General features: G+C 42.4%; 1 protein-coding gene across 16 annotated transcripts in view; it reads right to left on the reverse strand.

Moving 5' to 3' along the window:
* MBNL3 (muscleblind like splicing regulator 3) overlaps positions 1-20,662 on the reverse strand; it is a 163,643-nt gene that overhangs the window by 92,067 nt on the left and 50,914 nt on the right. For 15 of the 16 annotated variants that reach the window (XM_069074085.1, XM_069074092.1, XM_069074093.1 and 12 more), the window contains one exon: positions 2,529-3,495. In XM_069074085.1, the coding sequence (XP_068930186.1) occupies positions 2,529-2,702 (174 nt within the window). In that variant the 5' untranslated portion in view covers positions 2,703-3,495. Of the gene's footprint in view, positions 1-2,528; positions 3,496-14,171; positions 14,405-20,662 lie in introns of all 16 variants that reach the window. The other variant, XM_069074084.1, reaches the window with a different exon arrangement.

Raw genomic sequence — 20,662 nt, forward strand, 5'->3', positions numbered from 1 at the left:
CAGCTACTCAACGAGTCACTCATTTGATGAGATTACGTTTTTTGGTATGTGAGCAAATAATGTCTTGATTATCCAGTACCGCTAGAACGAAATGAAAAAAAAAAATGCTTGTGCATGGGGTTGTTTTTTGTGTTTTTTGGGGTTTTTTTTGGTGGGGCAAGTAGAGATATGAATCGAGGATTTCTTTTGTGTGGGAAACACCCTCCTCTGCTGCAGATTGGTGACTCTTCTGGGGGCACTGTCCATGGTCACCCAGCTGGTATGTGGCAGGGGGAGGACTTGGCCCCCAGCTGTCTTGACTCTAAGGCTGATCCTCTATCTGCTAAGCCACACCACTAATAATGCGAGCAAAACCATATGGAAGAAGCTTAGTTCTTATATTAGTCAGTCAATTGGCATGCACTTATTAAGTGTCTACTATGAGCCAAGCATTAAGCTAGGCATTGGGACAGAAAGACAGAAATGAAGCAGGCCCTGTCTTAAGGGAACTTCCATTCATATGACTCCATTTCACATGAGTCTAAAGAAACAGACATAATCTATAAGGTTCTTTTCCTAATTCATTGGTCAGAATTTAAAAGTGAAGAATTTAAAAGAAGAGAAAAGAAAGAAGAAGAGAAAGAAAAAAAGGAGAGAAAGAGAAGGAAGGAAAAGACAGAAACAGAGAAAGAGAAAAAGAAGAAAGGAGAGAGAAGAGACAGGAGAGGAAAGAGAGAGGAAGAGTGAGAGTGGAAGAGAAAGAAGAAAGGAGAGAGAAGAGACAGAGGAGAGGGGAGGAGAGGAGAGAAGAGAGAGAGGAAGAAGGGGGAGGAGAACCCATCCTCCACCCCAGAGACCAGGGATTCATTACCCACATTTTTGGCTTCTATGTTTTGATAATCATCCTCTCTCTCCTTGGTTTCAGAATCATTCAGAACAGGATGCGAAAACAGCAGTGCAATGTTTTTTCACTCTAAGCTTCTGTCCAGAAACTGTGCATTAGACCTCACTCTACCTCGTACAACATTTATGGAAGTTCAGGCTTCCTGCCCTCTGCAACGTGACTTTCCATATGAGGTGTACTTTACTCCAAAATAGGAAATGGGTCAACATGTTTAGTGGGAGTGCACATGGAACGAGGACATCTGCTAAGCAAGCCAGTCAGGAAGAATGTCAAGCGGGCCTTTATTTATGGCCATTAACAATGCATTTAACTTAATGGTTCAAAAACACAGTTGGGCTTGGATTTTTAAATGGAAACAATTTTTTAAAAATCCTTGCAATGAGAAGGTTCTCACCCTATACTCTTTTAGTGTCAAATGAAATACTGGTTGAAAATGGAACTACTCCTAAGCCACAGATAACCTATTAGACTTTGGTAGGTCAGCATCTCTTCCAGGATGTCTGTCAATGACTACATCGACATAGGAACTTAATAGTTCTGCAATCTACAGCACGTCACTGTCTCTGGGCCTTGGTATTCTTACTGGGAAAATTTCTGCCTTGGACTAGATGCCCTTTTTTAGCTCTAAATCTGTGATTTTATGCTCCTAAGGAAATTCACTTTTGATATTAAAAGGAACCATAGGAGAGTCATGTTTCTACTTGGGTGTCAGTCAATTCTATTGCAAGAAACTTCCTGATTCTTCCAGTGTCCAAAACGTCTGGCAGGGTAGAGTTCTACCAAGTTTAGGGGACCACTATAATGCTACACATACATAGTCACATCCTGTCTGAGAAAAGATAGTATTCACATAGGTTCTTCCAATATCCCTTTACCCCCAAATAATCTACATTCCGGCCAGACTGGCTTTCTTGTTATCCTTCAAACACTTCATATCCATCCTCTGGGTCTTTGCACAGGCTATCTCCTACACCTGGAGCACCTTCTTTCCTCACCTCTAGCTCCCTTCATGGTTCAGTTTTTGTCACCTCCTACTAGAGACCTTTTCTGATTCTCCCAGTTAGTGGTCCCCACCACTAAAATCACTTGGTATTTAAATTTGATATATTTTGTATGACTTTTTCAATGTACACACTGCTCTACTCCCTCTCCATCCCACTGTCCAGCCCCACACTCCCTTCCCCCATCCCTTACTGGCACATAATCTCCTTGAGGCCTCTTTTGGTCTTGTCTTTGTAACCCCAGTGCCCAACACATTTGTGTTTCAACCAGATTTGTGATTTCATTAATGGAGAGGACTCCCAGAGAGAACATTCCCTTTAGTAATGTATACTAGCAGCTGTTTTGCAACTTATACTCTTAGGTCAAATGACTTGCCCAGAGTTACACATCTGCCAGCAACCAGCATGTGCCAGAGGCAGGATGTGAACCCTCCAGGTCTTGCTGATGCTGGTGCTGGCTACCTATTACAATGTGCTGCTTTGAGGAACATAGTAGGCACTTAAGACATATAACTGAATTCACATCACTGTGTATGTGTGTAACAGGAATTCATATCTTCTATTTCTATCCATCCAACATTTTAGCAAGATAGCAAGGCAACGCATTGACATTCCCCTCACACCCGTGTTCAAGTGGGCCTCACCTTAAGAGAATCAAAGCAGGCAATCACACGACCATTTTCCACATGGCAGCTCCTCGATGGATGGGCAAACTTGCATTCTGCATCAGATCGAGAACAAGTACCTCTCTGAAACTCTCGACATACTTCTAGAGTCAGCCATTTTGTATCCCGAACCAAAGACACGTTGACAGCCATTGTTAAAACAAAGGGGAAACTAGCAACTGTACTCTTTCTTGGTTTTTGTTGTTGTTTTTATTTAAGGACAATGTCCCTGCTAATTTTAAAAAGGGTTAAAAAAATGAATTCAAGTGAACCGTGAAGAAACCAATCGCGTTGCTTTGGTAAAATTTGAGATTTGTCAGCACTTAGGTTTTTGTTTAAGTCCAATTGGGTCTACTCGAATGAGAATTCAATATAAAGCCAATTGCACAATGGAAATCTTAGCAGGAGAACTGAAAATCAGATTCAAGGCCAGCTCCTAAAAGTGCATTGGGAGGAGGTCCAATAGCGACTGGGGGGAGGGGGGACTATGCCTCTGCCCCAAGTTACTTGGAAAGAACTAGCAGGCTTTCCAAGGGATTCTATGCTCTTTCCAGTTTAGATGGTTTCAATTATTCTCTGCAAAAAGCATATGTTGCTGGCAGCGCCTCGGTTTGTGGAGGGGCCTGGCCCTTGGGGAGAAAACTTTTTTTTTTGTCTTATTTCTGGCTTTGAAAAAAAATCACGGTTGGGAAGCGTTCAAACAAGCGCAAGGATGTTGCAACTGTTTAGATTTTTAAAAAAAAAAAGGACGAGGGAGGGAAAATGGCTGGGCAAATGATGTGTACTGGGGGGAAAAGGATGGATGAGTTGCCGTCAGGATATGAACTAAAAGCAACTCCAAAATTTTTTTAAAGGAAAGGAGTGGGTGGGGGTGGAGGTTCGGGAGAGGCAGCCCTAGAGAGAAATCCAAGTAGTAGAGATTTCAGGAAAGGCACTTTTCAGTAACCTGCAGATGGAAAAAAAACGAAAAAGAAAGACAAGAAAAGGAATCAGTTGAAACAATATAATTTCCTCTTTTCCAAGTCTCGATCTTCCAAGAGAAGCAACTCGGGCAATTTCAAACAGGAAACCTCTGGATACTGACAGTGTAGCATGGTACAGTGTGCCATGGGAGCTAAAAGGGCATTTCCCCACATGGAGCCGCGCATGGTAACAGGAAACAACCAATTAGGTTGAGTGTTGCAATGGGAGTCTGGGCAGCAGCCCAATAAAAGAGATGGTTTCATATTGATCTCCTCTGGCAGACAGTCATTTTTGTGCCCACTGCACAGAAGAGAGAGAGAGAGAGAGAGAGAGAGAGAGAGAGAGAGAGAGAGAGAGAGAGAGAGAGAGAGAGAGAGAGAACAAAATAAAACAAAACAAAACAGTGGCCTCCCCGGCTCCCACATGAGAATGTTGGCTAGATATGACCCAGGTGATTGCAGAGTGCCTACAGGCTGCCCTCTTGCCAGTCTGGGTCTGGAATCTGATTGGGCTTCCCGGCCTGCTGTCTAACTCTAGAAAATGAGAGTTACTAGGAAAGCTATGACAGAGTGTGTGTGTGTGTGTGTGTGTGTGTGTGTGTGTGTGTGTGTGTGTGTGTGTAGGCTTTTGGAAACACGACTGCCATGGGGTTGAACGCTACTGTCAGAATACAGCTCGACTGAGATATAGGGAAAGTCCCCGCCAACAGAGTGTGGAGGCCTTTCTGGAATTTTCGTTGCAGACAAAGATGAAACCCTTTTTAAAAGGCACTTGTTTCTACTTCTGTCCATATAATCTCCCCTCTGCTACAAAAGGGAAAAATCTGAGAAGTCAAAGGAGTTTCATTTTATTACATGCATGTCTTGTTCAGTTCAGGCAGTCACACATTAACTACTGTGCACGCTTAAGGACTGGATGCTTGTTTAACCCGGTGTTAGCTGACAAGCATTTCAAGCAATGCTGAGGTGAATTGAAATGAGAGGCTGATGTGTTGGTGTGAATATAGGATCCACACAACTCCTCATGCCCTTCCCACACCCCCCTTTTCCTAAATCATAAACAAATGAAAAAAAAATGAACAAACTGTTAACTTCACTATTCAAGCAAGCATACCTCTTACTGAAAACGTGGTAACTTTTCTTTTAGTTAGACATACTTTCCATAACCCGTAAAGGGAGTCCATTTTCTATGTATGCTTTTCATCGTTGGGGATGACAATCCTCATTTATGTCATATCATTGTATCTGAGGTATCCCACACAATCAATGGGGCTTCACATACCAGGCCCTTTAAGTGCCCAAACTTCTATTATAATCGTTTAGGCCTTCGCTTTTTCTAAAATTTTATTACATGTGCATATGACCTTGCCTTGTTAAACAGAGGATTCTGAATATAATTTAACCTTTTCTTGATGAGTTAGGGTCCTCATTATGAATATCCGTCATACTGTGTGGTGAAACTGTTCTGTGTCTGCTTTTTAGTATTTCTGTCTCCCCCCTTGATGGTGAACTATTAATTTTTACTTTCTCTACTACTCTGGACCTCCTCTACCCACTTCTAATTTGCCATTTTTCATCTGTTAGGGGCTGAGATACCAGATGAATGAGCTCATTAGAATTTTATGTTAAATAAGAGTCACTAAAGCTCTGAGTGAGTGTCTAAGTAGGCTGTGTTCCAAAAGGTTGAGGTTGCCAAAAAAATAGAGCTTCAGACAAGTCAGGTGTTACTCTATAGTCCAAAAATGAAGTCTGATGGGCTCGAGTGCCCCAAGGTTTTGGAGATCCCTTCTTAGACTCATTTGAAATACCACACTGAAAAGGAAGAACAGTAAATACAAAAATCCTCCCAAAGGTGTTACTCTAACACACTTTAACTTGAAAAAGGAAATGTTTCCAATCAGCAAGAGAGGACAATGGTTACATTTTTTTTTTGCCAGAGAAGGTTAGAAATCTATGCTAAAGGTGAAGCCAGAGTAAATCCCTGTGCAACAAGAACTGTATGGGCCAACCTTCTTATCAAAGTGTCCACAGGGCTAGTCTGGGAAACAGAACAATCCCAGGCAGATGCTGATCAGGCAGCTTGAGAATGAAGGATAAATAAGAAAGACACATGTTTCAAGAGATGGAAAATCCAAAAAAGGATTCAGCCCCCTGGCAGTGAGTTTCATGTAAGTGCAAATGGGAAAGGAAGGGACTTCTCTGATTTGAAATTCATCCCTATGGTTCCCGGTTAAGGGAATCTGACACTCTGGAACCTGGAGTTAGAGTCCAAACGAAACCTTTGGAGCATGTGACTCTAGAGAGATTTTGGAGAGATGTGACTTGGAGAGATTTTGGAGACAGCTTGGAGGAAGCTGGCTATAGCAGCTCCAGCAAGCTGGCACAGGTCAGGGGTGGGTGGGGTTGAGGTAAAAAACCTCTCAGTAATTTCTCCCAACAAATCTCCCCATGTTGACAATGGCCCAATTTGGTGACATGGTCAGAATTGTTTTTCTTTCTTCCTTCCTTCCTTCCTTCTTTCCTTTCTCTTCCTTCCTTCCTTCCTTCCTTCCTTCCTTCCTTCCTTCCTTTCTTTTTCTTTCTTTCTCTCTTCCTTCCTTCTTCCCCTCCCTTTCCTTTCATCTAGAACTGAAGTTTCATTGATGAAGGGAACTCCCAGTGAGTGAGTTCCTTCTGCCAATTCCAGCAGTTATACTGCCATTTACAGTCTTGGGAGAGTAACTAGAACACTGATTCATGAAGTGACTTGTTCAGGGTCAGATAGTATGTGTCAGAGGCCAGACTTGAACCCAGGTGACTCCAGAGCTGGCTCTCTATTGAATGCATCTTGTTGATACTCAACCCTTGTCTTCTCTTAAAATGAACAATTTTGTTTGGCCCCAGCATTAAAGGACTCTGGAAAATTATGTGAGTTATGATAATGGGTCTGAAATATGCCCCAGGGACTTGATTTTCCATGCAGTGTATCAGGAACACCAGACCTGGGTCCAAGTTCATCTGGTGACCTTAGACAAGTCCCACTACCCCTCTAGGTGTCAGTTTCCCATCTGTAAATGTAGGGTTTGGTTGGTTTCATTGGTCTCTAAAGTCCCTTCCAGTTCCAATGGCCTGAGCATTGATGATTCTACGCAAGCAGTATTGAGGGATGAACATGTCAGCCATGTCTTCTCAACATGCCTTTGCCAAATGGAAAGAAGGCAAAGGGTAAGGCAATGAGAGAAAAGGCATTCAAATGGCTATGTGTAAATCTCAATTTTTCCCCCATAAAAAAGACAACTCCAGGCCCTTCACACACACACACACACACACACACACACACACACACATTCTTTTAGTAGCTTGTTCTCTCCAGGGGAGATTGTAGCTAGTTTGCTATTTGTCCTGGACAAGCAGACAAGTGACTGCCTTCCATGAAAGAATACCATTACTTAAAATAAGGGAGAAAACGGCCTTACAGTTCACTAGGCAACTACATGTCCCTTGAACAAGACTGTCAGTAGGATGTCTCCATAAACTTACAGAGTTGGGTGACAGTAGCAATGGATGTTAGAATGGTCTTTTTTAGCCACTTTTAAGTATCTATAGCTATTCATAGTTTCCTAGATACTTTCCTAAACACCAAGTCCTTACAACAATTTTCACCTAAGCTTAGCAGCACCCCTCATTTTCTCTAAAGCACAACTACATGGCTACCTCCAACAAAGACCTTTCCTGATTTTGGTAAGAGATAGCAGTTTCTCCCCTTGAAATGCCTTTACATTCCTCTGTACTGAACTTTCCCTATAAGTGGTATCTCTCCTTCAGTAGAATCAGAGAACATTATTTTTTTTTTATCATGGTATCACCAATGCCAGGTACTTAACAATAAGTAGGTACTTAAGAATTACTTATTGGATCTGATTGAGGCCAAGGGCTATTTCATTTTTATGTCTAGATCCCCAGGACCTAGAAAATAAAAAAAATCGATTAAAATCAACCATGAATTTATTAAGCACCTACTATGTGCTGGGTACTGTTGCTGGGCACTGGGAATCCTGAGACAAAGAAAAAATAGTCCTTGACTTAGAGAAACTTATATTCTCTCAAGGAGAAAACCTGTCTACATGTAAGTAAATAGCAAATTAAATACCAAAAAACTTGGATGGGGGAGCCTAGCAGCCAGGGGCATCAAGAAAGAGCTCATGTAGTAGGTGATGGTTGAAGGAAGCACTATGGGGTCTTACACAGAGCAAACACTTAATTAGTGTTTTTTAGATTGGATTGGCTTGGACAAAAACTGTGAGTTGTATTTCTAGTTATGGGCACAAATTGATACTGCTGCAGTCAAATATTCTCCCTTACGTAGTTCCCACTTATAATCACAAACAAGTATTTAAGATAGTTGTCGAGGAGGATTAGAGATGGAACTTGTGGCCTTGGGTTCATTGTTAAGGACAGGACACAGGAGTAAATTGGTTGATCAAATTCCTTTGCATATTGTAAGCTCTAGACTGAAATTTCTACATATACATAGATGAATTTGTATAGTCTGTATTTCACAAAAGAGGGCAATGAAAACAGCATCTTCTATGTAAATTAGAGCACTAAAGTCAGTGGTCAGGCCCTCAGCATTTTAGCGGGGGTACCAGAGCTCCCCTAAAATTGAAGGCTCAAAATAACAAAGATGGAGAAGAAGAGATTGGGGGATAGTCAAGGAAAAGGTCATGTAAGAGTAGACATCTCACCCATATTGGTAAATACTTCTAACTCTTTCCCTTCTTCTCTTTCTCATACATCCTCCCCATTATCACTACATCATTAAGGCTAATCTCAGTCAGGTGTTTTGTGATCAACAAGGTAGATTTTGAAAAGGAATAGATGTAAGATCCTACACTTACATACAAAATTCAATTGCACAAGGATAAAATGGTAGAAGGTAGGCCTGCTGTTGTTGTTCAGTCATTTCAGTCATGTCAGACTCTTTGTGACCCCATTTGGGGTTTTCTTGGCAAAGATACTGGAGTGGTTGGCAATTTCCTTCTCCAGTTCATTTTACAGATGAGAAAACTAAAGCAGACAGGGTTAAGTGACTTGCCCAGGGTGACACAGCTAGGAAGTGTCTGAGGTCAGATTTGGACTCTAGGCCTGGCACTATCCACTCTAGAGCCGCCTAGCTCCCACTGAGGTATGGTTAGACAAGAGTTTATGTGAAAAATGACAACAACAACAACAACAGTGTTTTGAGTATTTTGAAGGCTCAATAAGAGCCAAAATTATGGTATGGCTGACAAAAATGCTAATGTAATCTGAGACTGCATTAATCAAAGTTGTATTTGTCCTTCATTCTCAAAGAGGACCATGACATCAGGGAATGATGACATGACTTGCAGTTGACTTGGACTTGAGTGGGGGAGGGCTGAATCAAAGTATAGTCTCTAGGAAGAGTAATAAAGAGGAACTGCTTAGAGCAGGGCTTCTTAAGCTTTTTCCACCTGAGATCCCTTCAGTGCTTCTTAAACAGTGGGTGGTGACCCTATGGGGTCGGAACCTACAGTTTAAAAAGTGCTGGCTTAGAGAAATAGAAAGGATGAGAACCTAGGGTGCAAGTGATGACCAAACCATCTTAGAGTTCTTGATTAGATAAGAAGGGAGAAAGTTCAGGACACTCTGGTCTAGTCTCTAGGTGTTAGGAGAGCAGGCTTCAAAGAGTTCAGAGAAAAGAGAGCTAGGACCCTGCTAACTCCACTTACATTTTCTGTGGCTGCCCCAATGCCTGGAATGCTCTCCTTCCTCTGCTCTGCTTTACTGACCTCCCTGGCTTCCTTTAAGTCCAAAATGCCTTCTTCTACTAGAAGTCTTTCCCACCCCTCTTAATTCTAGTGCCTTTCTTCTGTTAAGTACTTTCTATATAACCTGTACATAGCTTACTTTGTATATATTTGTTGGCATGTTGTCTCCCCATTAGATTGTAAGTTCCTTGAGGGCAGAGACTGCCTTTTGTCTGTTTTTATATCCCTAATATGCCTGGCACATAGTTGGTGCTTAATAAATGTTTATCGATTAATATAGCTGAAAAAATTCTACAGGGAAAATCAGGGCAAAGAGGGATGGGCCCAAGAAAGATTTACTTAATCACAGACACAAATGAATGATTCTGTGGAGGAATGTGTGTGTGTGTGTGTGTGTGTGTGTGTGTGTGTTAAAGGGAGTATGGGATGGGGGCACCATATAAAATGAATTTATATGCAAAGGGAACTGATGGTCCAACTTAGATATTTTAAAAGACATGCAAAGGAGATCCAAACAATTACAGATAACTAATAGAGAAAAAGAGACTAGTATGGTCCTCAGAGAATGTCAGGAGTGATCAATTTCAGAATGACCTAAATCAGTGAATGCTAATTTTTAGATGGCATTGTTAGGTATAGTAGGGAAAATGAGTTAGATAAAAGTAGAGATTGGAACACTGATCGGGGCTTATGAGTTAAAAACAATAGCTAATTCATAGAACATCATAAATTTCTCATTTTGCTTCTCTTTCCTCTACCAAGGTAAATAATCTTCAGACTACAAAGGATAGAAGGGAACAATTTAATTGGAAACTGCAGAATTCTGGTGCTTCTTTCCTATGATAGGCCTAGTCCTCTTCCCACCCTACCCTCCCCCAAATTCAGTTTGCTAACAAGGAAAAAAAATGGATTCCTTGGTATAGTGGGAAAATTACTGGACTGAGAGAAAAAAAAGATATGGACAGGTTTTAGTCAAGGCCATACCATGTGATATTGAGCAAATCACTTCAACTGTGGGCCTCAGTTTCCCAATGTGCAGGGACATAATTATATGACCACTCAGTTCCCTTTCTGCTGAGGGAGCAGGAAAGTAACAGCTACCAGCCTTCCTTCTAGGAAGCAAATAAAAGTGAAGAGGGCCCAGGCCTCTGAACTGATGTTTGTCAGACTGGTCCATTCTACTACTGGAGTGGCTCTTGGTTGGCTTTCCCTGTGTTTTTGCTTTCGCCTGTATTCTGTGTGACCCTTGGGTACCAGGCCATTCTGGGAGCTACCTGAGGTCTTGGGAGCAGAGAGCACCAAAGGGCTTGGGTGGTGATGAATTAGAGTGATGAGGTCAGGGACAGCTGGAGAATATTACCATTTTAGCAGTCACCTATCCTCTCAAGAAGATCCTGAACCCAGCAGATTTTTTGGCACCCAAATGGGCGTCACTTGGATTTTTAGCAAAGGGTGGAAGAAGGAAAATATTTAAAGCCCGAACTCCTAAAGTAAGAAACCTCTTGGAAAATATTTTTAGGGCGAAGTCTTCCCTTCATTTAATAAAAGCAAAAACTTCCTGAGTATGACAGCCTCGTGGAATACTTGATAGATGAACATATTGTACCCAGACTCTTTTCCCGTAGGGGGAGTTTACTTAATTTCAGGGAGTGCTTTTCTCTTAACTCTTGAGTTTTCTGCTCTTCACAGACCTGTCATTTCCCTGCCATGAAACCCACTTAGTATGTATCAAAGGAGCAATCCCAATGGGGTCTGTTCACTTAGAGCATACTACGTGTGTCGTTTATAGGAAACCTGGAGAACCACAGTTAGAGAACTTACCACACACACACCAAGAGAGTCAAACCCCCAGCAGACACTTATTTGAAGATGAAAAACCACAAAGTCAATGTATTCATTAAAGACCGACTTCTACTTGGGGCAGGAATAAAATTTTAAAATCAAAGTTGAGCTTGCCACAAGTTCAAGATGGAAGTCCAGACTGAGGCTTACATCTCCACTGACATGCTCCTGGACTACCTTGCCAAAATTCACTCCCTTTTCCCTCTTTGTTCCTTCAGCATGTTTCTATATAGTCTACACCTTGGTACATGCATTTCTTTACATAAGTCTTAGAACTATGTAATAGTTACATATATGGGGCAAGACAAAGCATGACACAGGAGAAAGGACACTGGGCTCAGAATTCAAGTCCCAGGCCTATCATGTATTCTTGACCAGCTGGGGAGTGTGTGTGTATACACATACATACAGATATACATATGTACCATAAACACATAGATATGAACATACATAAAACTTCTATGTGAGAGGTGTTGTGTTATAGTGGATAAAGGGCTGAGTCTCTGAATGTGGCTTTAAGTCTTGACTCTAATACATACAGGTCATGTGAGCCCTGGTAAATCATTTGATCTCTATGTGCTGGGCAGCTCTTTAGCATTTGTGAAGTTTCTATGGTGGAGGGAGCTTCTATACTGAGAGTTCCCTGACAACATTATAGGTCTGGACCAAATTTATATGTATGTCTGTATGTGTGTCTGTCTGTATACATGTGCAGATATGAGATACATGTGTGAATCCATACACATACCCCTCTCTCTCCAACTAGATAACACATTCCCTGAGGGCAGGAATCATGTATACAAATTAGTATCTTTCCCAGGCTTCAGTGCAGAGCTAGGTATATAGGAGAGATGTGACAAATGCTTTTTTAGTGAGACACTATAACCATGGACAATGGCTTTGTCTGTGTGTAAGAATTGTCTTGATAAACCAGACTATAAGCCTTGTGAGGGCATGCCAGTTTGTGTCTTCCATTTCAGCTGTATCCTGTCCAGTGCTTAGTGCAGGACTGCTCATCTAGCAGGTACTCAATTAATATTTGGTGACTGACTGATTAATGTGCCCGATGACCTAGTCTTGCTCTCCAAGTATTTGGGGCCTCAGTTCTGTCTCCTCAGTTAAAGAGTAAGCTCCCAGAGGGCAGGGACACTGCCTTCTGGTAATTTGGTGCTTCCCTCACTGAGCCAGCAGCTCCACGGCTCTTACTCACAAGAAATATTGCTGACTTAGAACATTTTCAAAGGCATTCCCCCACACTCCAAAGTTATTTCACATGGCCAGTTTGAATACCTGGTATGGAAATGCCAGAGAGACATTCTGCCTGAGTTTTTCCTGCAACGTGCTTGGGTTTAAAAGAAATTCAACCTTAACCTCAATTCAAATCCCAAAGGTCTGCAACATCATTTGAGATATTTGGGAAGCTTAAATAAGAAGGAGGTTTGTATATTTTGGAACACTAGCCTGGTACTAGCCAAACTTCCAGAGGGCAGGAACTGTTGGATTTAGCCTAGCACTTAGCATAGGACCCTTGCACATACTAGGTGCCCCATAAGCATGTACTGAATTATATGGGGGCTACCATGAAGATGCTATCCTCAATGCAGAGGGCAAGAAAGCTGTTTTCCAGAGATGTGCCTTTTTCTAAAAGGAAGCCCGACACATAAGGCATATACCTGTGACACTTCTGATCTTGACCCCTGTGTTCTGCATTTGCTAACAAGATAAGGTGAGTGACCTCTGGAATCACTGGGGGTTGCAACCTCTTCACCCTTCTTGTGGCATCATTACACCCAGTCCTTAAGCATGTCTACAAAATGAAAACAGGCACTTGGGCCTTGAGAAAGGACTTGCTACTAGATCCCACAGGTTGAGTGTTCTGAACAATTCTGAAGACATTATAAGTAGAAGGGTGCACAAGTTTAGTGGAAAGTTAAACACTCACTCCCTTATAGAATATTACCATAAAGGATTTTCCATTAAGCACCCTCCAGGGGTCTGAAAGCCCCTGGATCAGTAAGACAACGAATGACAGGTCTGAGGCCATCTCTCACTGGAATCCTCTGAAATCTCATCCAGCTTTCAAATTGGGCCAGTGCCTGGAATGACCGTAGAGGTGGCCCTGGCAGCCTCTGGGGAAGGAGACATTTCCCTGACAATGGACAATAGTGGGCCCTTACCAAGGTTAGGGAGTAAAGATAAGGGACTCTCAAGTGGCTTCTGTCCATTTCTTGGCCTGTGGCTCAGCCCCTGGAATGTATTTCCCTTACAGTGACTGTGATGAGAATGGGGGTTGGGGATGGAAGGAAAGGACTTCACGCTGAGACATGAGAAGAAATCCTTCCAGGGAATACTTTTTCCCCTCATTTAAAAAAAATAGTTCATTCCATTATCTTGGAGTATTGAATTGACTCAACATGAAGCACACTTACTTAACTGTGTGCCTGAACTAGGTGCTGGGATAGGTGCAAAGACAAGCGAAATGTAGTCCCTGGCCACAAGAAGCACATAGTGGGGTGGCTAGGTGGCACAGTGAATAGAGCACCAACCCTGGAGTCAGGAGGACCTGAGTTTACAAGAAGCACACAGTCAGGGGCACAGAAGGAGACAGGCTAAGAGCATAAATGAAGGGGGACAAAGGCCTAGGTCAGGGTGAGAAAGGAGGAATCATTTCTGACTGACAGAATTTATATCCATCTTGAAGATGTTTAGGTAAGTGATAAATGTACAAAACATTACAAAGAACCTTGATAAATAAGGATTGAGGTTCTGGACGTTTTTTTAAAAAGAATTTCCGCAAAATGGTGATTTTGAAGGTCACCTCTGCCTTGTTCTTCTTATGCCCTGTTCTTTGTACCCACCTCAGCTCAGCACATACCATAAAAACACTGCTGATGCCTGCTCTAGAATATCATAGAAAAACAATATCTAGGCAGGTCGTCCTTTCAATTCATATATCAACTCCCCCTACCATACCCCCTCCCCCCACACACAAACAAAGAAAACAGTGTTTTCTTTCTTTCCAGTTGAAGCCTTTCTGACATCTGTGTTACCTCGGTATTTCTTGTGGCCATTTATTTTGGCTGTAGAAACACATGGCACACCTGACCCACGCTGCTTTAGTTGGCAAGCTGACAACATTTTTAAAAGGCACTCGACTCTTTCAAGTCTTCCAACTTGCTTGGGTTAAGGTTGTGTTTCCATGCTCAGATTTTGGTCAGGCTGCCTTGAAGCCACACAGGAAGAACCTCAAATTGCAGCTGCCAGCCATGATTTGTTGAGGGCCCTATGGAAAACCAAACTGCACGTTTGCTGAGATGGCAAGAATATTTGGCCTGTGCATAGAACTTTTCATTCATGGAGGCAAAGAAGTTTCAAGAATATTATTCTTTGTAATATTCTGTAAGGTTGATTGGATTATGCCCATTTCAAAGTTGGGAAATCAAAGACATGCTTTGCTGCATGAAAATATTCGATGATCTGCTTGAGGTTCTGTGGTTTTTAGTACTGTTATAATTCACTATTTCCATAACTTGAGCTACATGGGCCCTTCCCTCCCTAGTGTAGATATCCACCCATCCAGTCCTTTTGATCCTGTGCAATTCTCGTCCATGGTCTTCTATAAATACTCCATGAAGGATCTCCCAACACTCAGAAGGTTAGTCTATTGGAAAATCTGGATTTTTCTCAAGATTTGGTGGCTACGACTTGGAATGTGCCTTTGTTATCCTTTGCTCTTGCTGCTTGACTGGTCTACTTCCCCTTCCGTTCATACACATTCCTGATGATGTCTTACCATGTGTAAGTCATCAAGAATACACTATACCCTCCTTACACACACCATGTCTTTTCATTACCGTTTGGGTAACCTACAATTTTGATTCTTTGGAGATTGTGGTGTTCTATGATTCACGGCCACATAACATCACCGAGAGACAAGTCAAAATACTCGAATAGCTCTGTAATGTCCTGTTTCTCTTCTCTCCAATAGTGTAATCACTCAATAAGCATTTATTATGTGCTTAATGCTAGAGCCTAATGAGTCTCTCTATACCTAGCAGTCAAGCTGCAATCACAATTTATCACTGGGATCATACTCAAAGCCTTTCCAGCTTAGTAGGATTTACCAGATCTTATACTCTGCTGCCAAGGTATTTGAGAACATGCTAGGAAAAGGAGGGTCAGTGAACATCTAGAAAAGGAAGCAATGATTGCAAAAAGCCAGCATGGCATCATCAGGAATGGATCTTAACAGACTAACTTTATTTCCCTTCTTTCACAGTGTCAATGGATTGGTAGATCCAAGAAATGCTACATGTAGTTTCTCCAGATTCTTTTAAAAACAAAGACCCTTATACTATTCTTATTCATTGATGGGATGATGAGGGCTAGATAATAGCACAGCAGTTAGGTAGATTCAAAATAGGTTGAATGGCATGGCCTAGAGTCTCCAGAGGAGTGCCATGGAACTCTGTGCTGTTTAACAGACACGAAGCTGAGAGGCAGAGCTAACGGGTTAGATGACAGATCTTCCAGGTCTAGATCTATGTGTGACCTTGAGCAAGTCATTTCCTTTCTCTGGACCTTTATAAAATTGGGGAGGGGGTGGAATATAAGCTCCCTTCAGCCTCTCAATCCCATAAGAGAGTTCCCATGTCCAGATCTCCTATTACAAGGGCTTTTAAAGCTAATGGAAGACTACAGGAAAAAAAAATGTTCCATAACTGAAGTTATACCTTTAGTCTTTAATCAACCCTGATTTCATGAACCAGGATGTTTAAAGAGTTAGTGACAAAGAATTCTGGTAAATTGGATATTCTTTAATACGTTGTCAGAGTCCTGGAAAAACGAACACATAATAAAACTCTATCTTTTGTCCCTCAAATTATCGCTGCTGGAGGCCTGCTTTCCTATTCCCACTGCATGTATGACTGAAAATATGTGCAATAGAGCCTGCTTAGAGCTAATGGAAAAGGCAGTTCCTTTGGAAATGAGGTCATATAAAAGACTCAAGATCACAGGGCTGGAAGGAACCTTTGCAATGGCCCAGTTCATCCACCCACTTTCAGAACTGCCTGGCCTTCAACCCAGTCTATGAGAATCTCTCTTCTCAAAGACCAACATGGCTGCAGATTCTATGACCTCCCCTGATAACAGGGTGTAGCTTAATGCATGTTTAGAGATTGCCTTTCCTGTAAGGAGAATTTCGAGGATTCAAGGAAAAGGCAAAAATGGGGCAGCCTTTTCAATCATGTTGCTATAATAAATTTTGTACTAAAAGTCACTAATGGAGCCAGAAGACCTAGGCCCAAGTCTCATCCCTGGTACGTGCCCTTGAACAGGTCATTTTTCATTTTTCTGAGCCTTGGTTTCCTTCTCTGAAAAAATGAAGGGGATGGGTCTCCACTAGCTCTAAAGCCCCTTCTGGCTCCACATCTTATTTTGAGGGTGTTCACAAAGCCATTTTCCTGGTGTAGAGGGGAACAACTCTCCTTGCTCTCTTAAAGCTTTTTTTTTTAGCAAATCTCAAGTGAATGAAAACAGAAGGGGGCAGCTAGGTGGTGCAGTGAATAGAGCACTGGCCCTGGAGTCAGGAGGACCTGAGTTCAAATTTGACCTCAGACCCTTAACACAAAAACTAGTTGTGTGACCTTGGGCAAGTCACTTAACCCCAATTGCCCTCCAAAAAGCAAAAAACAAAAAAAAACACAGAAGGCTCAGCACAAGGATGGGTTTCATCATTTCCAAATGGAAGATCACTATAAATAAGGGAAGTTATTTGAACATCCTCACCCTTGGTATCTACCTGGTCACAAATGGACTAATCTTCTGGATTCTAACTCAGAGAGGGAATGTGCATAGCACTGGAGTCAGGAAGCCCTGGCTTCAAATCCTACCTTTCACACTTATTAGCTGGGTGACCCTGGACAAGTTTGATGCTCTCAGCCTCAGATTTCTTATCTGTAAAGTGGGTATAATAATAGTACCTAATCCTGAGGTCTCTTCTCTAGGAGCCTAGGTGTGACCTTGGACACAGGGTTACTGTGATGCTGAAATGAGAGAATATATATAATTTTGCAGATCTTGTCATTATCATATAATGATGATGATGATGATTATTATATTAATATTACTTTGGTTTGCCTCAGTAAAGGACAAGTAACATAGGTAAACTACTCTGATGAGGGGTTTGATTTCAATGAACCCTTTAGGACCAAAAGGGCTTGGAATGGGAATGATATATGGAACACACAGAAAATATCAAAGTACTCTGAAGGAGTTCCCAGCAGAGTTAGGGAAGCCTGGGATGGCCAGGATTTGAATCTATTGATTGCATTTGCTTTGATCTAAGGCCCTGGAAAATATTTGAGAGTGTTGGTCTCCATGTCAAGAGATCAAGACGAATCAGCATATTTTGTGTTTTAGCCATTTGCAGCCAAAGTTTGCAGGAAAGGGGTGGGGCTGAAGGTTCCTGACATTTCAACCCAATTATCCTGCTTTAATTGGTTTTTCCTAGAAACGATTTCAACTTTATTGGCATTTCTGCTCACTCTTGGGCTAGAGATATGAATCTCTTTGAAGGTGAAGCACACTTCCCTCTCTCTCTGCAGAGGTGGGGGTCTACAGGTGCAAAATGGGGCATGCATTCTCAGCCATGACCTTTGCATTGATTTGTTTTCCATCATTGGACTTTATTTCAAGGCAGGGTTCTATTGGTTAGGGGGCAAGGAGGGAAAGGAGACATTGTGAAGTACCAGCAATATTTTTTAAAAAGATCAATAGGATTTTTTTAAAGGAGCCTTTCTGAGGTAAGTTGACTTATGCCTGTCTCTGGAGTCATTTCTATAGCCACCTCTGTGAACCTGGATAAGACACTTGAACTTTCTGGGGCTCAGTTTTCTGCTCTATGAAATAGGAGGGTTGAACTAGATGGTTCCTGAGGTCCCTTCTCTAGGATCCTACATGTAACCTTGGGCAAATCCCTTACCCTCCCTGAGCCTTTGTTTAATGCTCTGTAAAATGAGGGGGTTGGATTAGATGAACTATAGGGTCTCTGTCAGTTCGAGATCTAGGATCCAGCACCTTACTGGGGCCAACTCCCAGCCCCTGAGAAGGGCCAGCTCCTAGAAGCACTTCCATAGAACTACCATTACTATGGGGCTCAGCCTCCCTCATTCTCCAAACCAGGTTGCCGCTGGCCCCAGGAACTGGCAGAGACCAAGCATTAAAAGAACGACTTTACTGGGTGAGAGGTGTACTATTGTTGCATGTATGTGGGAAGACCTTTTCTCCATAGCAATGGAAAATTGCAAATTGTAGCTTTCGAATCTCCCACACTCCCACTCCTTGCAAGTGCCATTTTAAGGCTAGTTTCCTGAACCTGGGGCAGTGATCAGGCCCTTCTTTGCTCTGCCTTTCCAATAACTGCAAGCACAAAGCTGGGGGACCCCGCCCCCCAAACACAGAGGTAGCTATTAAACCAGGACGGAGAGGAAAGAGGGTGAGCCCTCGGCTCAGAGGTCACCGCCCTATTTGCTGGCACCTATGTGGTTGACTGGCTCATTCCCCCTTGCTTTTACAGACGTCCTGGACTTTGGCCTTTATTTGCCTATCTTATTTGCCTTCCCTGCCTAGACCTAAAGAACTTGCTTGGTCCTACCTGCATTAACTGACACTCCCCCCCCCCCCCAACACACAGCACCACCACCTCCAACCCATTACCTGCCTAGACCTGCCAAATGCACCCTCCTCTCTCCTGACTTGCAGCCACCCACACTTCAGTGTGAATGCACCTTTCTAACAGCTTATTCTCCCTCCCACTCTTTGCCCAAGGCGGGAAAATCCAGCTCAGAATAAAATATTCTTTATTCCAGTGTCAAAGCAATGGGGACACTGGGAATTTTCCTCGAGTAAGGCCTCCAAAATTAAGTTTGGGAACCACAAAACCACCAACAAAACACAATTAGGATGGCCAATTTGCTACAATGAACTTCTTATAGTGAGGCACATGCCAAGCATCCTTATTCTGGCTGTCCTGTAATTAATTGGCAATCCTGGGAATACACAGAAGTGTCAGGATTAAAACAAAAATGTACAGCAACGTCACTCTCCCTCATCCCAGGGTCTTTTCAACACCAGACTAGCAGCCATTGTTAGAAACCGGGCCACCAGTTCGTGGCGCTGACTCTTCCTTTATTTGAAGTCCACTAAAATCACAGTAATAATTGGGTCATAGACACCAATTACAATCTCCAGAGCCTCAATTTCCTTCCCAACTTCCTGGAGTTATAATATGAATGCACACAACCTCCTGGCCATGGAAGTCAAAGGGACCCGAATTAAGTCTAATTTTCGAGTTAGCATCTCTGGTGCATGCCTGGCAAATAGGGCAGGAAATGCTTGACGAGATGGGTTTAAAAATCATCAATTCAAGGGACTCTGTTGGCTAGAAATGTGGCTCCCAGCTGCCATGGAAAGCACAAAGACTTCTGGGCAGAGTTTTTACTTCCCCCATGACAGCAGGCCTCTACAACAACAACAACAACAAAAGCCTAACCAAATGAATCTGAAACTGTGAAGCAACATTTAGGAATTTCATCTGATCAAATTCAGATTACAGCCATGACACTGGGTTTTATAAGAAAGGCAGCGCCTTCATATCTATCATTCTCAATGTTCATAGGGTCACAGATTTAGAGCTAGGAGAGACCTTAGAGGCTCCATATTCTTACAGAAGAGGAAATTGAGACTCTGGGAGCTTAAGTGACTGCCCAAGATCACACAGGTAAAGAAGCACTAGAGATAGGATTGGAACTCAGGTCATCTGATTCTAAATGCAGCTTTTTTCCATTGTCCTTCTATATTTTATAATTTGAGAGGCATCAGAGTGGAGTGGCTAGAATAATAGACTTAGAGACAGAAGAACCTGGGTTCTTGTCTCAGTTGCTTACTACACACTAGTTATGTGGTCCTGGGCAAGTCACTTGATTTCTCTTGATCCCCAGTTTCCTCATTTGGAAAATAAAGGGAACAATAACACAGGCTGTGGTGGGTGAAATGAGAAAATGGGTTTGACCTTGTGCAAGTCACTGACCTCCTTTGGCCTAGATGCCTCATCTATAACATGAGAGGGAAAGGCTACAAGGCCTCTAAGGTTCCTTTCAGCCCTAGGTCTTTCTGTGTCAAGTGTTAGGCGAACCTTAAAGGGCTATGTACCTGCTGACTATTGTTGTGAATAGTTCTCCTGAAATATACAGAAACTGTGCTTTCTTTGCCTGTAGTAAGGCCTTTTCATTCATGGGGGGTATTTCTACATAGAGACATGAAACTGTTGGTGGCACTGATCAGTGATGTTTGTCTCTGTTAACGATGGGCAGAGAGCCATGGGTATTGATCGGCCTTATCCAACTGCTAATCAGTTTGGTAGGAAGTCACAGGCAGGATAACTTCTCAGTTCTGCTCACTGCTTAGTCTGGGGAGAGACTAAGGGGAAAAGGGCTGGAGGAAGGTGAGTTGCAGTTGGGTGATCTTGTGTCAGTTAAAA

Source organism: Petaurus breviceps, unplaced genomic scaffold (genome assembly GCF_028583685.1).
Source record: "Petaurus breviceps papuanus isolate PSGF00001 unplaced genomic scaffold, PetGlider_PUasm1.0 90881, whole genome shotgun sequence".
NCBI classification, from domain to species: domain Eukaryota; kingdom Metazoa; phylum Chordata; class Mammalia; order Diprotodontia; family Petauridae; genus Petaurus; species Petaurus breviceps.